The 16,458-nt window shown below is 40.1% G+C and overlaps 2 protein-coding genes across 2 annotated transcripts; both read left to right on the top strand.

Annotated features, from left to right (window-relative positions):
* The first annotated feature begins 6,176 nt into the window (after nucleotides 1–6,176).
* On the top strand, nucleotides 6,177–12,724 carry LOC149013536 (uncharacterized). The gene is made up of 9 exons (XM_089158606.1): nucleotides 6,177–6,839; nucleotides 7,108–7,308; nucleotides 7,404–7,526; nucleotides 7,807–7,844; nucleotides 7,946–8,045; nucleotides 8,241–10,634; nucleotides 10,976–11,131; nucleotides 11,680–11,777; nucleotides 11,932–12,724. Exons 1-9 carry the CDS (start codon nucleotides 6,762–6,764, stop codon nucleotides 12,173–12,175), a joined length of 3,432 nt encoding a protein of 1,143 aa, XP_089014732.1. The 5' UTR covers nucleotides 6,177–6,761; the 3' UTR covers nucleotides 12,176–12,724.
* A 163-nt stretch (nucleotides 12,725–12,887) lies between these two features.
* LOC149013535 (low-temperature-induced 65 kDa protein-like) lies at nucleotides 12,888–14,845 on the top strand. Its single transcript, XM_089157735.1, is given in 6 exon segments — nucleotides 12,888–12,960; nucleotides 13,039–13,233; nucleotides 13,343–13,510; nucleotides 13,611–14,235; nucleotides 14,237–14,489; nucleotides 14,491–14,845. Coding segments are annotated over 6 exon segments (1,554 nt in total). The 3' UTR covers nucleotides 14,731–14,845.
* Nucleotides 14,846–16,458: the final 1,613 nt, after the last annotated feature.

Here is a 16,458-nt window from a genome sequence, read left to right as displayed (position 1 = left end):
TTTATCATTTGCTCATCGGAGATTATTAAATCCTAACCGTCCATTCCATCTCACTTTGCAACGAGGCTGCTCCCGCAACGTGTCTCCTCCTGGTCCATTGAAAGAAAGCTTGTGGCCTTTCCTTGCTGATCTGTTGTATTGGATACCTTTTTCTCTCGTCCTTGAGTGGATCCTACTTAATAAATTTTGTGCTTGTCAACACCCCCGTGACAAATTATGCATCCGGTGCCACTAGGGTAGTGATAACCTTATGTGCACCTTTAGATCAGAAGGAATGGTCACCTTATCATAACCCTAGTTAATTTTGGTTAGGTTATATTATAACCCTAGTGAGATATCCTCATCATTTCTTGGGCTGAAGTCACTGGTGACGTAGCCAAGGAAGAACGCACCATTCATCTTCAAATCTTGATCAAGATTTGATGGTGGTATTTATGTGTAAAAAGTCTAAAAGATATGGTCACATGGGGACCGAGTTGGGAGATTCTTTGGTCATTCGTTTTTAAGGTTTGCAATTTGCAATCAGCATCATCATCAGATATTAAAAAGTCATACTAGTGGGCTTGGGCCTAAAGTCCAAGTTTAAAAAAGCCCATCTCAACCCAAAATTTAGCCCACCCCATCCGGGTCCTATCCGGTAACGTAATCGGTAATCTTTTTATGGTTTCAAAACACCCAGGCTATCCCATAGTGTACTCTGGACTTGGGCTTAGATGGGCCATCAAAAATCCTGATTCCTGAGGGTGAAAAGTGGGCCTTATTAAAGTCAGCCAGCCCACTAGGCAAGCAATTTTCCTGTCCCAATACACTACACACAATCAAATATGATCTTTCATTCTTCTTTGGGGACTAAAGGGAAAAGAAGGCACAATTTGTAACATTTTCTCACGTGCTGTCATCTGATTTTGGCTTTACAGCACGTGATCTTTGTTTACACCATGCACCGTATCTTTCTTTACACATGGTGACATTTCTCTTGACCCAATAAAGAAAAGACCTCACTTCTTTTGGTGATTGGCGGAAGAGCATCAGATTCAGATCAACGGATATTAAAATTTAAAAAAGAAGCAAAAAACACAAAACACAGATCATTGAAGTAGAGGATAGAGGTGGAGATACTCTTCTTGGAGAGTAAAGTTTTAACTTTGGACTTTTGGGGTGGGACCCTATTGACTCCTTAGGTCGAGCACATGACAACACGTGCCCACGCTACCTCTTAGCTGTGCACCCTCCTCCGCAGTCCGCACACGAGGTAATAATATTCTGTCTCTATGCATCTCGGTTCGAACTCGGGTTTGGATTAAATCCGCTCCGTTTACCTAATGGGCTACCCCGGTTTTTTGATAATCAGGTTTAGTTTATAGTAAGTCAAGATGTTAGAGTCAGTGAGACTTGCTTATCGTGACTAATTGAACTGAGTTACGTCGCTCGATCGAACCATCCTACCAAGAAGAACAAAGTGCAGAGAAACTTCAATCTCCAAGGCTTCACCGACCATGTTATGGTGTGGTGAGTAATAAGTTACCAAAAGTGAAGGGACAGTTTGGTAGTGAATAGAAGCACCACCTTAATGCATATGTAATTACATTGACATTTGGGGGAAATATCTTCATCATCCAAAAAATTATGTACAATTGGGTCAGGACATGCACTTGCCATATTAAGTAAGTCTGATCAGATAGCATCAACTAGCATCGATCAGAAGGCCTCAGGCATACTTAGCTGAGTTTGGGTGGGATTGACCATTGATTAGGGGCATGCCGCATGCATGTGGCTTGTAGTGGTGTCTGGGCGATGCACTACATACATGCCTCTCAATTATCACTGTACCACGTACTTAGCTACAAACAGAGTAACTACTCAAGTACATATATAGAATCACCATAGAGACCCAGCAGACAAATTGAGAACAACAACAACAACTATAATTTATAAGGTTATACCTGGAGGGGAAAGAAACATTGATAAGTGGTCATGTGATGTTTGGGCTTAGACATAAAAACCACATGGAATTACATCTAATCGCTGATTGATCACTTAAATGGCTGCATGAGCATTTGACACTCTTTTTCTCAATCTGGAGGATCTTTTTGACAGTTCATTAATGAAAATGGCTTCACCAAGAAAAGAAAACTGCTTTTTCCAGAAAAAGGAAATGTTGAAGAGACGACAGAACAGAGGTGACCACATAAAGGAAGTTGGGGAGGTGGCCAGGTGGGGTCTCTAATCTAATCTAGTAATCTCTACCCATCCTTGGAAATCAAATCAATTCACAATAAGGGCAGTTGCAGTTGCAGTTGCAGTTGGGTTGGCAGTTGAGAAAAATCTTGCAGTAAGTTAAGACTAGAGATTCCTCCTCTAGCAGTGGGAGCCCTCACCTATTCTATTAATGCTTTTTCAAAATGAGAAATAAATAAAAGACCGACAGGTCCCAGCTTATTAGTTGGGTAATGTGTGCTGTCACTGTTTTCCCCTCTCTGTACGTTGTTGGCTGCATCAACTCTCCCCATGTTTGAAGCTAAGCTAAGCTACCTCTCACGAGTCACGACCGGCGCATGAGAATCTTTAAAGCCAAGTAAAGGACGTACCAATTAAGGAACAGCAACCGTTGTTGGATCTGGACCTGGACCTGGACCCGGACCCAGTCTCGGATCGGGTCACCTGTAAACCAATATAGATTGATATGGATTGATTTGTTGAGGAGCTGTTACAGCACACCTATAAAGTTGTGTGAGCCATAGAATGGACCAAAGAATTTTGAATCATCAAATGAAGATATATAATAAATAGTTAAATGTCAAAGATAATAAGATCTAAGTAAATCGCTACATTTTATTTTATTGTATTTTATTTTATTGGGGTTAACAGGTTAAGGATATTGAGACTTATAATTAAGCGGTCAAACTGCTTTTAATGACATTAAGAAAGCATTTTCCATCGTTAATTACCATATTTAATGGCAGGGAACCTCGGTCTTCGTGGTCAAATCATCCCTTCAACGCAAAAGCAAAGTAGGTAGAATATAAAAATATCTCATAAAGAATCAACAAACAATTAGACTAGAAAAAGGAGGTGGTTATGAGTTTGGATACGTCATACGTGCACTGATACCTCCAAGAAAATGTCATTCCATTAATAGGCTTCAATAAGAGAGTGAGGGAGAAATGGATAGGCTTCAATAGGAGAGAGTTCATAGAAGGAAGAGCAAAAGCCATTTACTTGTGAAGCTTGTATACACCTCTACTACATCCTGATGATAGATTTTATGTAATAATTTAAATATATGTATTATGAAAATTTAAAACTTAATCCAGCTCTGAGCTCTTCACTAAGATGTATTGGTTATTGCCAATGAGCCAACCCTTGGGGGTTATATCCATTGCTTATACCTTAAAAATTTTCTCCAATGCTTTGGACTTGGAGGAATCAATTTTTGATATTTGACAATGGAAGAGGGGGGGGGGGCGGGGGGGGGGGGGGGGGGGGGTCCCCCCCCCCCCCTTCCCGGGGGGGGGGGGGGGACCAAAAGATTAAAAAAATTAAAATAAATTCAAAATGAGTTTTTCTAAAAAATATTGAAAAAATTAAGTGGGGATGGGGGTTGGTTGCGTCCTCCCTTTTTTATATGAAAGTATTAACTTAGAGGTACACAAAAATATACATATAGGTTCACACACATCAATGAATGTAAACAGAAGGTTTACCTAAACATAAAATGTAAACAGAAAGGAAAGGGATGGTATATTCCATTTAAGGAACCAGTCTGCCTGACAAATCTAGTCATTATTCTCAATAAAATAAGAGAAGTAAAGATGGATTTTCATTATAATTTGAATGTAATTCTTTAATTTTATATTTTTACATTTGCCAAGGCGGGGCGCCCCGGGGGGGGCCCGCGGGTTGCATCCCGCGGCCCTCGGCCGTGCCCATTTGGCCACCCCGTGGTAATTTTTTAATTTTATTTGTTTATTCAATTGATGGCGTTATCGCATACAGTTTTTCAATGATTCATATGAAATGATAAGATTCTAAAATAATTTTTTTAGTAATCAATTTTAAAATCATTAAGTTATTATTTGTTTTGTGGGTTTGTTGAAGGTGGGATTCTTGTGGGATAGGGACCGATGAACATGAAAATAAGATCAACAATTGTAAATTGATAGCTTAAAATTTTAAAGTTAGTTCACTTTTGTTTTTGTTTGGGTAGGAAAAAGAAAGAAGTTTGTTCACATTTGTAGTCATTAGTGTTAAGGATTTTTGAAAAAATTGAACATGCACAAATTGAGCAAGCCCATAATAATAAAAATATTTCAATCTACTGATCCCCAAATCGATATAATCTGTGAAACCAAACCAGCATAGAGCAAGTTGAGTAATGGTAGGACATGGCATAATGTATTTTAATCTGCTACACACTACAAGAGGCAGAAATGCATTGTTATAGTGAAACATGACGATTGCCAAGAACGTGCTCATTGAACAAAGTGATTTTTATTTGGGCCATCCTTTGCCTCTGCCTCAAAATACACTTGGATTGCCTAGCCAACCTTCCCCCTATATTTTTATAATAATTTTGAAATTAAAAACATAATAAACAATTCCAAGATTCTAACAACTATCATTAATAACACAAAAGAGTGAAGGAGAGAAGAAATCCAAGAAGAAAATTTCAAGTAGACATGATGTTACACCCCCCCCGCCGGCCGGCATGCCCGACCGGGGATACTCTCCGGGATCCGGCCAATCAAACAATAATATTATAAGCATAACCAAGAGCAAGAATACAAAGAAAGCGAATAAAAGGTAAACGAAGTCTAAAAATCAAACGCGCAACAACGGAAAAGGGAAACCCGACCCAACCCAAGAAAAGAAACTCCAAGCCTCGGACCAGCATAACCGCCAGCCACCCACATGCACTTGATTCCCGACAGAATAGAGGCACAACCCGACAGCTAAAGAAAAGCAATATTCAAGAGGATGAGTCCACGGACCAGTCAACATATCATACACAGATCATCAGTACACACACACCGCAACAACGGAATAAAGAAGACCATAAATATATGATATACCACCGCCCCCAAGAGCAGAGCACTGTCCCCCACCCCAACAAGAGACGCATGGGCACCGGGGGGCCGCACACAACCAGGGGGATAGGCACCCCCCCATCACCAGGCCCGAGCGCGCAAGGTTTACCAGCCCAATGCAAAGTCACTATGTCTCGGCCATGGATCCGGATACTTTTCCCACTCAGCGCAATTTTTGACATTCAAACCATGAATGGATCCCAACAGGCATTGGACAAGATTCCTTAACAACTGATCATCTAATAACACAAAAGAGTGAAGGAGAGAAGAAATCCAAGAAGAAAATTTCAAGTAGACATGATTATATAAGTTGATTCAAATTAGCTTTGGTTGAATATGTATTCACCACATACATACAAAAATATTTCTTTATATCTAAAAAAGTAAGAAATCCAAGAAGAAATTGAAGGCTTACGAAGGAGTGATTGGGTGTCATTGTAGAATTACTTCGAGAAATGGGGTTTATCTAGGATTTTACTTTCACTTTGCCATCTGGTTAGGGTTTCTTCATCTACATAATATTTTAATTGAGAAGCTTTGGTCATTTGTGATGTTATGATGAAATCTATATCTCGTGGGTTTCATTGTTTTCTCAATAATCAAAGGCAATGGCGTATTTACAGGATCCATGGGTACTCATTGCACTGGATGTGTAATAAGTTTTACGTGATGTGCTTCTCTTGTTTGAGTAGTTAAGGCGTTGTTTGCTTTCATTTGTTCCGAGAAAATCGAATCAATGTTAAATGCCCTGACAAGAAAGGCTTAATCGAATTCAAGCGAAACCAGCTTATCCACCTAGGTGTTATTCTCCGACATTAGCAATGTAATCTCGTTTGATCCCAATAAAATAAAATAAAATAAAATGATTTTTTTCCGAAAACAATTTTTTGTTATATGGAAAATAATTATTAATAACCAAGTCAAAGACTATTTGCATTTCTATACAGCGGATCCGCTCCAGCGGATTAGGACAGATTAGAAAAAAGGTTAAAAATGTCATTTCAAAAGTTTGGCTACTCTGTACTCTCTGTCTCTCTAACGCACGAGACCTGCAGCAGCTGAGACGTTACTTTTGAATACGTTTTAATTCATTTAATCGGATTATAAATTCATAAAATTATTGGAAGAGAAGCTTCTGTTCATATTTTTATTTTTAATTTTTATGTTTTGAGAGATGATTCGACTCGAAGTCGCTACCGTCAAATCCAACGCTAACGGAGGAGGAAAAAACATCAAGGGCTGGTCAGATCTGATTGAATGATCTCTCTCTTCCAAAGGTCCTACTCTGAAATTCATTTTCACATTCTATGGGTTTCTGTGGATCCGATTCTTCAACTTCGCTCAGTACTCTTGGAAGTATTTATCTGCCTGCACTTCCATTGTTCAATTATCAATCCATTCTTGTGCTTGATTCTCTTCTTCACCTGCTCTCTTCGTTAACAAAATGAGTTCGGACTGACAAAGCTTCAATGCCACGTTCTACTCAATTTTCTATTTCCAATTTGGGGAGAAACTAAACTAAACTGAACTTCATCTCGGTGGGGTTTCAAAAGTACTGAATTCTTTGCAGAACAATGTCCGACATTTGTAGTAGTTAGGACTTAGGAGATTCTGGTTGAGAGACCAGAAGCTTAGATTTTGTTGGCAAATGCCTAACTAAGACTGTGACCGAAGATGTTCAAGTCTGCGAGATGGAGGAGCGACAAGAACAAGATCAAAGCTGTGTTCAAACTGCAGTTTCAGGCAACTCAGGTATGTCATTTATTTTATAAAAAGGTTAAGTTTTGCTCATTTTCATTAGTCGTAATCTGGAAAGGGGAATTTGGAGTTTTTCTTCTTTGGTTGAGTATCGAGAAAAGGGGATGCTGGAAAGAAAGGGAGATGTTACAAGTGCAGAGTCGATAATGCAAGGAAACTTGATTTTCCTTTTTTGGTAAAGGGGAATGTGATTCAAGTGTTTTGAAATTGAGAAGCTCGGAGGTCCTGATGGTATCTTGTTTGATTTGTCTTATTCTTTCAGGTGCCTCAGCTGGGATGGGAGACTTTGATGGTATCGTTGGTACCTATGGACGTTGGGAAACCCACAGTGAAACTGGAGAAGGTGGCAATTAAGGATGGGACCTGTCGTTGGGAAAATCCAATCTATGTAACGATTAAATTTGTCCAGGATCTAAAATCAGGAAAACTTAACGGAAAAATTTACCAGTTTCTTGTTATAAATGTATGATCTTTCAGCTCTTGTTCTTGTTTCTGCGTTTTCTTTTGTGTTTTTTTTGAGAAAAGTACGATGATCTAATTAAGTGCATTCTCTCACAGGGTTCATCAAAAGCTGGTCTTCTTGGGGAAGCCTCCCTCGATTTTGCGGAGTATGCAGAAACCATCAAACCTTCATCTGTTTCCCTGCCCCTTAAAACTTCGAACACTGGCGCAATTCTGCATGTTAGCTCTCTCTCTCTCTCTCTCTCTCTCTCTATCTATCTATCTATCTATCTATCCATTATCTGTCTTTCTCTGTGTTGTTTGATCTTCATTTCTTTTCTCTAGGAGTGAGTTGGAATATGTTTTAATCATTACTTTTACCCACAAATTATATTATCTGGAAGTGACAAAGATGAAACTTTTTTGCCAACGTAACAGAGGGAAATTAGGCTTAGTTATTTAGTTTGAGCTTAACTGGCTACGGAGGTTCCTAATTTTGATATTGTAATTATTGAGACAGGTTACAGTTCAAAGAATGCATGGATCAAGTGATCAGAGGTGAAGATAACAACTAAAATAATTCATTTATTTGCTCATTTTACAAATCTACCTTACTTTAAACTATCATTTATCTTATTTTGTTTTGAGTGCTACTGCAGAGATGTTGAAGAAAATGGAGATGTGGCCCCAGACAGGAGCTTAAGAAATCAAATAGTTAATGATGATACTGATGACTGCATAATGAATAATTCTACTGAAGTAAGTTTCTCATCTTATCTTCTCTGAAAATGAAAATTTCAAATGTAATCCTCATTTTCTAGCATGTTATATAAGTAATCGTAGAGAACAAAACATTTCTTTCTATGCAATTCACACTAAATATCCTCCTTTATGACAATGCAGTTGGGTTTTATGATTGAAATTCCTGATAAATCATTCTAAATTTGTCTACAGGATGAGCATTTCAATAACCCCACATCGAAAATTTCAGAATCCAAGGGAAATCTTGGGGCTGTTTTGAGCTCGGATGCTTCACCAGGGTCAGGTTCAGAGAGCAGCTCTGAACGAAACACCCCACAAGAACTGGGGTTGAAGAACACCCATCAGGATCCTACCAGCATGCTGTCATCTCTCAGCCATACCTCCGAGCCTCAGAAGCCAATGTTAAATGTTGACAGTTCAAATCACCAAGAGCATCGAAGGTCAAACACAGAGTGGTCAGTGTTTTCTGCTCCAGATGGAAGTTTAGATGGCTCAACAGGTTCTGAGGACACTCTCCTGAAAGGACTATCACTGGGATCAGATATTTCCATTGAAAAGCTCAAAAATGAATTGGTTGTTTTGGCAAGGCAGGCGGAACTTTCAGAACTGGAATTACAAACTCTTAGAAAGCAGATTGTGAAAGAGAGCAAAAGGGGACAGGAACTCTCCCGAGAAGTTGTTGGCCTCAAAGAGGAGAGGGATGAACTTAAAAGACAATGTGAGCAACTCAGTTCCTCAAAGAAACGTTTTGAAACAGTGAAATCTTCAAGCAGATTGCAATTTGACAGTGAGGACCCAAGGGCTCTTCTGGAAGAGATTAGACAAGAGCTGAATCATGAGAAGGACCTGAATGCGAATCTTCGTTTGCAACTACAAAAGACTCAAGAGTCAAACTCTGAGTTGCTTCTTGCTGTGCAAGACCTAGATGAGATGTTGGAGCTGAAAAATAGGGAAATAACCCTTCTTCCCGACAAGGTGGCAACCAGTGAGAAAGAAGAAAAGCTGCAAGCAATCTCCAGAAACGAAATGGACGAGGATGAAGACCAACGGGCACTGGAAGTACTAGTCAGAAAGCATGATAATTCTAGTGAAGCATATTTGCTTGAGCAAAAGATTATGGATCTGTACAGTGACATAGAGGTCTACAGGAAAGATAGAGATGAGCTAGAGATGCAAATGGAACAGCTTGCTCTGGATTATGAGATCTTGAAACAAGAAAACCATGATATCTCATTAAAGCTAGAACAAAGTCAACTGCAAGAAAAATTGAAGATGCAATATGATTACCCAGCCTCTTTCATTACCATAAATGAACTGGAATCCCAGGTTGAGAGTTTGGAGAAAGAACTCAAGATGCAGACAGAAGAACATTCAACTTGTCTGGCTACTATTAAAGAATTGGAATTCCAGGTCAAGACACTAGAGGAAGACCTTGAGAAGCAGGCAGAAGGATTTGAATCCCAGGTTGAGAGTTTGGAGAAAGAACTCAAGATGCAGACAGAAGAACATTCAACTTGTCTGGCTACCATTAAAGAATTGGAATTCCAGGTCAAGACACTAGAGGAAGACCTTGAGAAGCAGGCAGAAGGATTTGAAGCTGATCTTGAAGCCATGACACGCTCCAAAGTTGAGCAGGAACAAAGGGCCATCCGAGCAGAGGAAGCTCTAAGGAAGACAAGATGGAACAATGCTAACACAGCAGAGCGGCTTCAAGAAGAATTTAGACAGTTATCGATACAAATGGCATCGGCATTTGATGCAAATGAGAAACTGGCAAAGAAAGCTCTGAAAGAAACTAGTGAGCTGCGTCAGCAGAAAGCATATCAGAGAGAGATGCTTGATAAAACTAATAAAGAGCTAGGAATGGTTAAAGTTGAATATGAAGCAAAACTGGAAGAGCTTTCAAAACAAGTGGATGTGAAGACAAAAGAAGCAGAGCAGATGCGGTTGCAAGTAGAATGTATAACTGTGAAGCTTGAACATCAAAAGAAGCAAGGGGAGGAAAGATCCAATGCTTTCACTGGGCAAATCACAAATCTCAGAAATGAGATTGAGAGGCTGACAAAAGAGCACAATACCCTCGAAGAAAAGGCAGAGCATCTAGAGGAATTGAGAGTTGAGAAGGAACAATTGAAGACATCAATCGGAAAAACAGATATGTTACTACAAAAAGGAAATGCGGAAAGAGATGAACTGCAGAGGAGAATAACTTCACTGACAATGGAAGCCGGGAAAAGACTGGAAGAGTTGGATAATATAAAGTGCCTCAAGGATGAAAAAGAGGAAATGGTCAGATCTCTACATTCAGAAGTTGAGAATCTTAAGGCTCGGTATAATGACTTGAAACATTCCTTGTCTGAGGAGGAGCAGGAGAAAGAGAACCTTAAGAAACAGATATTTCATTTAAGGGCTGATCTACGGAAGGAGGATGATGATACTGTCATGGAAAAGAAGCTCAAAGAAAACAGTGGACGAGTTCTGTCATCTGATGGGCCGAAACTGACATCAAGAAATAATAAATCTGCTCCAGTTTCCCGTGGATCTAAGGAGGTTGCTAATTTGCGTGAGAAGATCAAATTGCTCGAGGTGAGAACAGAACCTTCTAAAATGTATTCCATAAAATATCTATTAGAACTTGTAATGCATGAAAAAAGAAGTTCTAATCTGTATGACTAGAAAAATATCAGGTTACTAAAGGATAAGGTTGGGAGGTCACCAGACAAAAGAAGATCCGTTTTCCATAACGTATATTTATACGCTGATCAAACCCCCCCCCTTTTCCTTCCCTAATTGGGATTGTTTAATAATTTATTATTATATATCCAAATAGAATCTTGTCTGGTTATACTTCCCAGGGATCTTGCTAAAAATATACAATTGTTTATGATCAGAGGAACTGGAACTGACAATATGAGTATGTCTCACAGGGACAAATAAAGAAAAAAGAAGCTGCTTTAGAAAAGTCGACCAGTTCATTTTCTGAGAGGGAGAAGGATCTCTGTAACAAAATTGAAGAACTAGAGGGAAGGATGGAAGAGCTAAGCCAGAACAGTACAATTTTCTGTGAAAAACACTTGCATAAGGTAATTAACATTTCAATTTGTTGCATCATTGATGTGCTTTTGCTACTATTGTTTATTGAAAAAGTTGGGAATTTCTACCGTGTAGTTTCTTTTTGCCAAAAATATATTGATCCACAGTTGTTAAGGTAGCGGCCAGGCGTCCAGGCATACTCTGTGACTTTCTTTCCTGGTGTTGCCTTGTTGGTGCCTCCTAAGTTTTTCTTAACCCCCTTGAACAGTGTGATCTGCCTAGACACCATGACAATTATGTATCAATCTTCAGATGCACAGTTGACCTGTTAGTTTTAAGATAATGGCATAACATTCGCAGTCAGCTGATTACCTTTTCATCCTAAGGAAAAAAAATGTTGGCACCCTACTGTTCCATCATAAATATTTCGGCAACTTTTATGTATGGTCTGACACCGGCATATCACATTTTTTCTTATGTGTATCGCAACATAATTCAGACTCAATCTTAGTTCCAATCACTGTCATATATACAGTTTACATGCATGCATTTAAACACTTCTCAATAACGTGGGCAATGTTTCATCTTCAAAATGCAGGAAGCTTTGGATGCTGAGAAGGCAAATCCAAATGCTAGGAAGTGTGAAGAAGGAACAAACTTGGCAGATCAAAATGGTACTGAAAACCCTTTCAGCAGGTACCAGTTGGCCTACTACAATTTAAATTCTTCTAACTTGAGTTTACCGTTTCTGCTTAAAGTATCATTTCCTATTGAATACAATCTTGTTAAGAATATGCTTTTTAAGACATTTGATTGCAAGTTATTTGACTATTTCTTTTTCTCTTGACAGAAACAATGGAACTTCATCAGAGCAAAAACAAGAAGTTGTCCCTACCTATAATAGGAATCAAGAGAAACTTTCTGAATTCTTAGAATTGGAATTACTGAGGGAGAAGAAGCAGTCTATGGAAGAGGAGCTGAAAGAAATGCAAGAAAGATACTCAGAGATAAGCCTCAAGTTTGCTGAGGTGGAGGGTGAAAGGCAACAGCTTGTAATGACAGTACGCAACCTTAAGAATGCTTTGAAGAACTAATTAGCACTCAATAAATCAGATACTCTGTATAGGTGAAGAGCTAGGTTTTCAAAATGAAAGATCCAAGCTTCAAAATGCCATCCAACAGCTATTAGAAAGAAAAGAAAAAAAATTTACATGTATATTCATAAATATGTATCTACATTCTTTTTTATGTGAGTATTCTGTTCATGTCCCCCTAGATCTCTCCTTCCTTTCTTCTGTGCAAAGCTTTGAGCCATGAAGCAGTATGGTAGGGTAGTTAAATGTGCTCAAGTGGCACATCCAGTTTCTGAAATACCGGTGAGAGTTTTTCATGTAACATGTGTTCTCATTCATGTACTATTGCCGACATGAGAGTATTCTTATCAACTTGAGGAAAACGTATCTGGACTCGATGAAATGACAATTATGCCCTATTTACTTCTTACGTTAGGTATTTTCGGTTTCAAATTTAGTTACTTTAACCGCGACTAATGTGAAACTGTAAAAGCAACCGCAGTGAAAAGATTCGAGAATTTGCTGCCACCTGTTGAGCTTAAGCCGTTCTACGTGTAAGGAACAGACACGTTTCAAATCATCCTACAGGTGGCTCTTGTTCGTGTGCCTCTTCTCTCCTGTTCATCCCCTTTAAAACCAAGAACGAGTGTATCCTCTCTTGCAAAGTGATTTATCTACAGTTGTTTCTACATTTGATTACAGAAGAGTTTGTCTGCGTGTTCACTTTTTGAAGATGGATTCTCAATTGCCACCGGCTCACAGACACACCTACGAAGAAGACCCACACCGCACAGGTCTCCATGCTGGTAAGTAAATGGAGTAATCAGATGCTAGTAATGTTTGTTGAGTGGGTTTTTAGTGATAGCTTTGATAATTTATTGTAGTTATTGAACGAGAAGACGAAAGTCACGAGAAGAAGTCAGTTTTACAGAAAGTGAAGGCAAAGGCAAAGAAGTTAAAGGACTCTCTTGGTATTAAGAAGCATGGCCACGGACTTGATCATAGCCATGATCACCCAGAGGTAGGAGAAGACGATGAAGAAGAGGAAGAAGAAGTCGTACAAGCACCAAATCTTTACGGTAAGTATGCATCCATCCAATTCCCATATATCCTTTTGTGCTGTGATAGATTGAGAATAGAAAAGTTGGTATTAATTTCACTTGAAGTGATTCTATCTCGGATTTTCAGTTTACGAATCAACAGTGACTCAAATCGTCCTGACTCAATCCGGGGCTGATTTGGGTCCAACAACGCAGTCTCCACCCTTGGAAAAAGACACTGAGGCAGCGAAGAAACTGTTTGAGCCATCTCATCCCGGATATTATCAAACCAGAGTCACTGATCCTACAGGCACAGGTAATCTTAAATTCATGGGAACTTTGACGTCGAGTTAAATGAAAATTTTGAAAAGAAGAAAGCCCATTAGAACTAAGTTCTCTGCTAATATGAATGGCAGGTGGAACAGAGGCGCGAGTCGATCCCTTGGTTAGTTCATTTGGAAAGATGGGAATCTCCAATGACGAACCAGTTGAACCCACTACTACTCCTCAAAAAACTGGAGAAAATTTGCAAGCGACACTTCCGCAAAGCTTCAATGCCCCCATCTCAGAGAGTTATTCGCAGGTCCAGGAACAACCAAAACAGAGCACTTATACTGGAAAATTGTTGTCACCTACCAAAGGTAACGATCAATTCTCCTCTACTGTTATACCACCCAATACAACGACTCAACCCACTGGAGAAAATTTCCAACCAGGAATCCCGGAAAGCTTCAATGCGGGCAAAGAAGACAGTTATTCACAGGCTAATGAAGTCCAGGAACAACCAAACCAGAGTAGCTACACCGACAGAATTTCTGCGGCTACGTGTATGGTTGCAGATAAAGCAGTTTCTGCTAAAACTGTAGTCGCTTCAAAGCTTGGCTATGGGGGAAACGATGATGTTGCAGAAGGCGGAGATGCCAGTAAATCAGGCACAGTAAGTGATTACGGACGTCAGGTTGCTGCGACGGTGACTGAGAAATTAACCCCCGTGTACGAGAAAGTTGCAGAGGCTGGGAGTGCAGTAATGTCAAAGCTGCAGGGGAACAGAAACGACGACCGAGGAGATGGGTGTGATGGGTGTTGGAGAAACTGACAAGGGAGTAACAGTGAAGGAATTCGTGGCGGAGAAGCTGAAACCAAGTGATGAAGATAAAGCGCTTTCTGAGGTTATAACGGAGACATTGCATATGAACAAGGGAGAAGAGCCAGAGAAGGTGTTGGAGAGGCAGGATCAGATCACCGTGTCGCCAGAGGTAATTACACGATTGAACGAAGATAAAGCGCCGGAGGGTAATTAAGTCAAGTAGCGAGGATGGAAAGACGATGGTGGATAGTATCAAAGGAACAGTTACGTCTTGGTTCGGGACGAATGAGGAGGAAAAACCACCACAACAGCAGACATTGCAGGCAGCGCCACAGACCTCGGTTACCGGTAACGTTACAGTAGGATGGATCGAGATCGGCGAAGATGATACAGGAGGCTATCGGAAAGTTAATGAATCCACCACCACACCAAAACCAACTGATTCATGAATGTTGATGTTGCTCTGCAGGAGATGATGAATTAATTAGTTTTGTTTTTATGTAATTGCGTGCCGCTTAATTTCTGGGAATGTTAAGGTTTTCTTTTTTTGTTTGTATGCTGCCACCCGAGTCCGTTCTTTCTTTGTGAGCTTGTATTGCTGTAAATGGTTCTGTTTATAATAGTTCATCTCGTCAGCAAACGTTTACGGTTCCTTGTTTCCAGATTGGATAAACAGAAGAGTTCATAAAAAACTACAGAATATATACCTGTAAACCGAATTCGAAAGCTTTTCGTCTATTACAGAATTCGATCACTCTCCAAATATCTGTGACATGGGAATGAAAATTCTCCAGATTTTCAAATCATATATGCAGAATTCTCCAGATTTTCAAATCATATATCCAGTTCATATTCATCAAGATAGCGAATGTTGTTTCAAATTAGGCAAAGTGACCCATCACTTGCAGGCAGGGAAAATAAAAAGAGGAAGATGATCTTTTGGAAAGTTAAAAGTGAAATTATACATTCTCATGTAATTTGGATCAAACTCCACTTAAGAGGGTAGTAAAATTGAAGAAGTAAGATTGAGAAGTCTAGGTTTCATTGTTGTGTGCTTTTTTTTATTTATGTAGAGATAGTAAAATGTTGATTAACTCTGATTGATCACAAAACCTGTGTTCTTTTTTTTTTTTGAATGAATAAATAAAATTTATTATCAAAGAAGAACCACAAAGCTCAAGTGCATACACTGAGCACAAGCAAGCTCAAGCACAAACACTGAGCACAGCAGAACAAAGCCTAAAGAAACTAAGTATAAGCAATGATTTTTTTTTTTTTTCTTCTTCTTCTTCCTAAAGAATTTGTGGTCTACTAGGAAATCATCACCGAATGGATTATGCCCTTAATGACGCAATTACTGCTTTTGCAACTGACACGATATGGATCATTCACGTGGAGCTAGGAGAATCGGAAACGATCTCGGCAGGGGTCGGAAACACTAGACAAAGGATTGGAGTTGCAAGCAATGGGCTGAGGGGAATGGTTCAATAGGCCGGGAGGACCAATGGGGAAGAGATATGAGGAGAAGTGCAAGGGTTACTGGGCTCAAGGGTGTTAAGGTGGGCCTGTTGGGAAGGGAGGGGCCCAAGGAGAGAGATTGGGAGTCCAGATCGTCTCCCCAAATGGCTATTGACCACGAGTTACAGGGAGGCCCATAAAGTTAGGGTGATAGGTTTATTTATTTTAATGTTTTATTAGTGGGCCCCACATAATTTGTGGTTGTAACGCTGTTGGGGGAGCATAGGGTACCCCCGTCAGGGGAGATGAGCCACACTTAGAGATTGAGGCAAGGGCAAAAGGGCGGAGTTCGAAGAAGGAAGAGGGAGGGGGGAGAGTGGAGAGAAGGTTAGTAGGTGGCTCAATAGCAGGAACGGAGCGCCGGACGGCGGGGCGAAACCAACGACAACGGAAGCGCCAAGAGGGAAAGGAGGACGCGAAAAAGAGGAACCGGGGCACAAGCGAGACGACGGAAAAGGAAACCAAAGAAACGCCGCAGAGGCTCCGAGCAGGGGCACCAAGAGAAGAGGAGAAGAAGAAGAAGAATGAAAAGGAAGGAGGAATGAATGAATAAGGAAGGGAGGTAGAAAATGAGAAGAGAGAGAGAGGGGTAGAGAGATGCATGGTGGCAACGTCCACCGCCCGCCATGGTCTCAACTGACCCCCCCCGCATGCTGACG

Source organism: Hakea prostrata, chromosome 6 (assembly GCF_041222555.1).
Source record: "Hakea prostrata isolate BN-2017 chromosome 6, UWA_Hpros_2, whole genome shotgun sequence".
Lineage (NCBI taxonomy): Eukaryota > Viridiplantae > Streptophyta > Magnoliopsida > Proteales > Proteaceae > Hakea > Hakea prostrata.
Note: the sequence above shows the minus strand (reverse complement) of the source record. Positions and strands in the feature narration are given on the sequence as shown.

Coding starts and splice junctions, on each gene's coding strand:
- LOC149013536 (XM_089158606.1), top strand. CDS start 6,762: ATGTTCAAGTCTGCGAGATGGAGGAGCGACAAGAACAAGATCAAAGCT. Junction 8,046..8,240: donor TAATGAATAATTCTACTGAA/GTAAGTTTCTCA, acceptor ATTTGTCTACAG/GATGAGCATTTCAATAACCC. Junction 11,778..11,931: donor ACTGAAAACCCTTTCAGCAG/GTACCAGTTGGC, acceptor TTCTCTTGACAG/AAACAATGGAACTTCATCAG.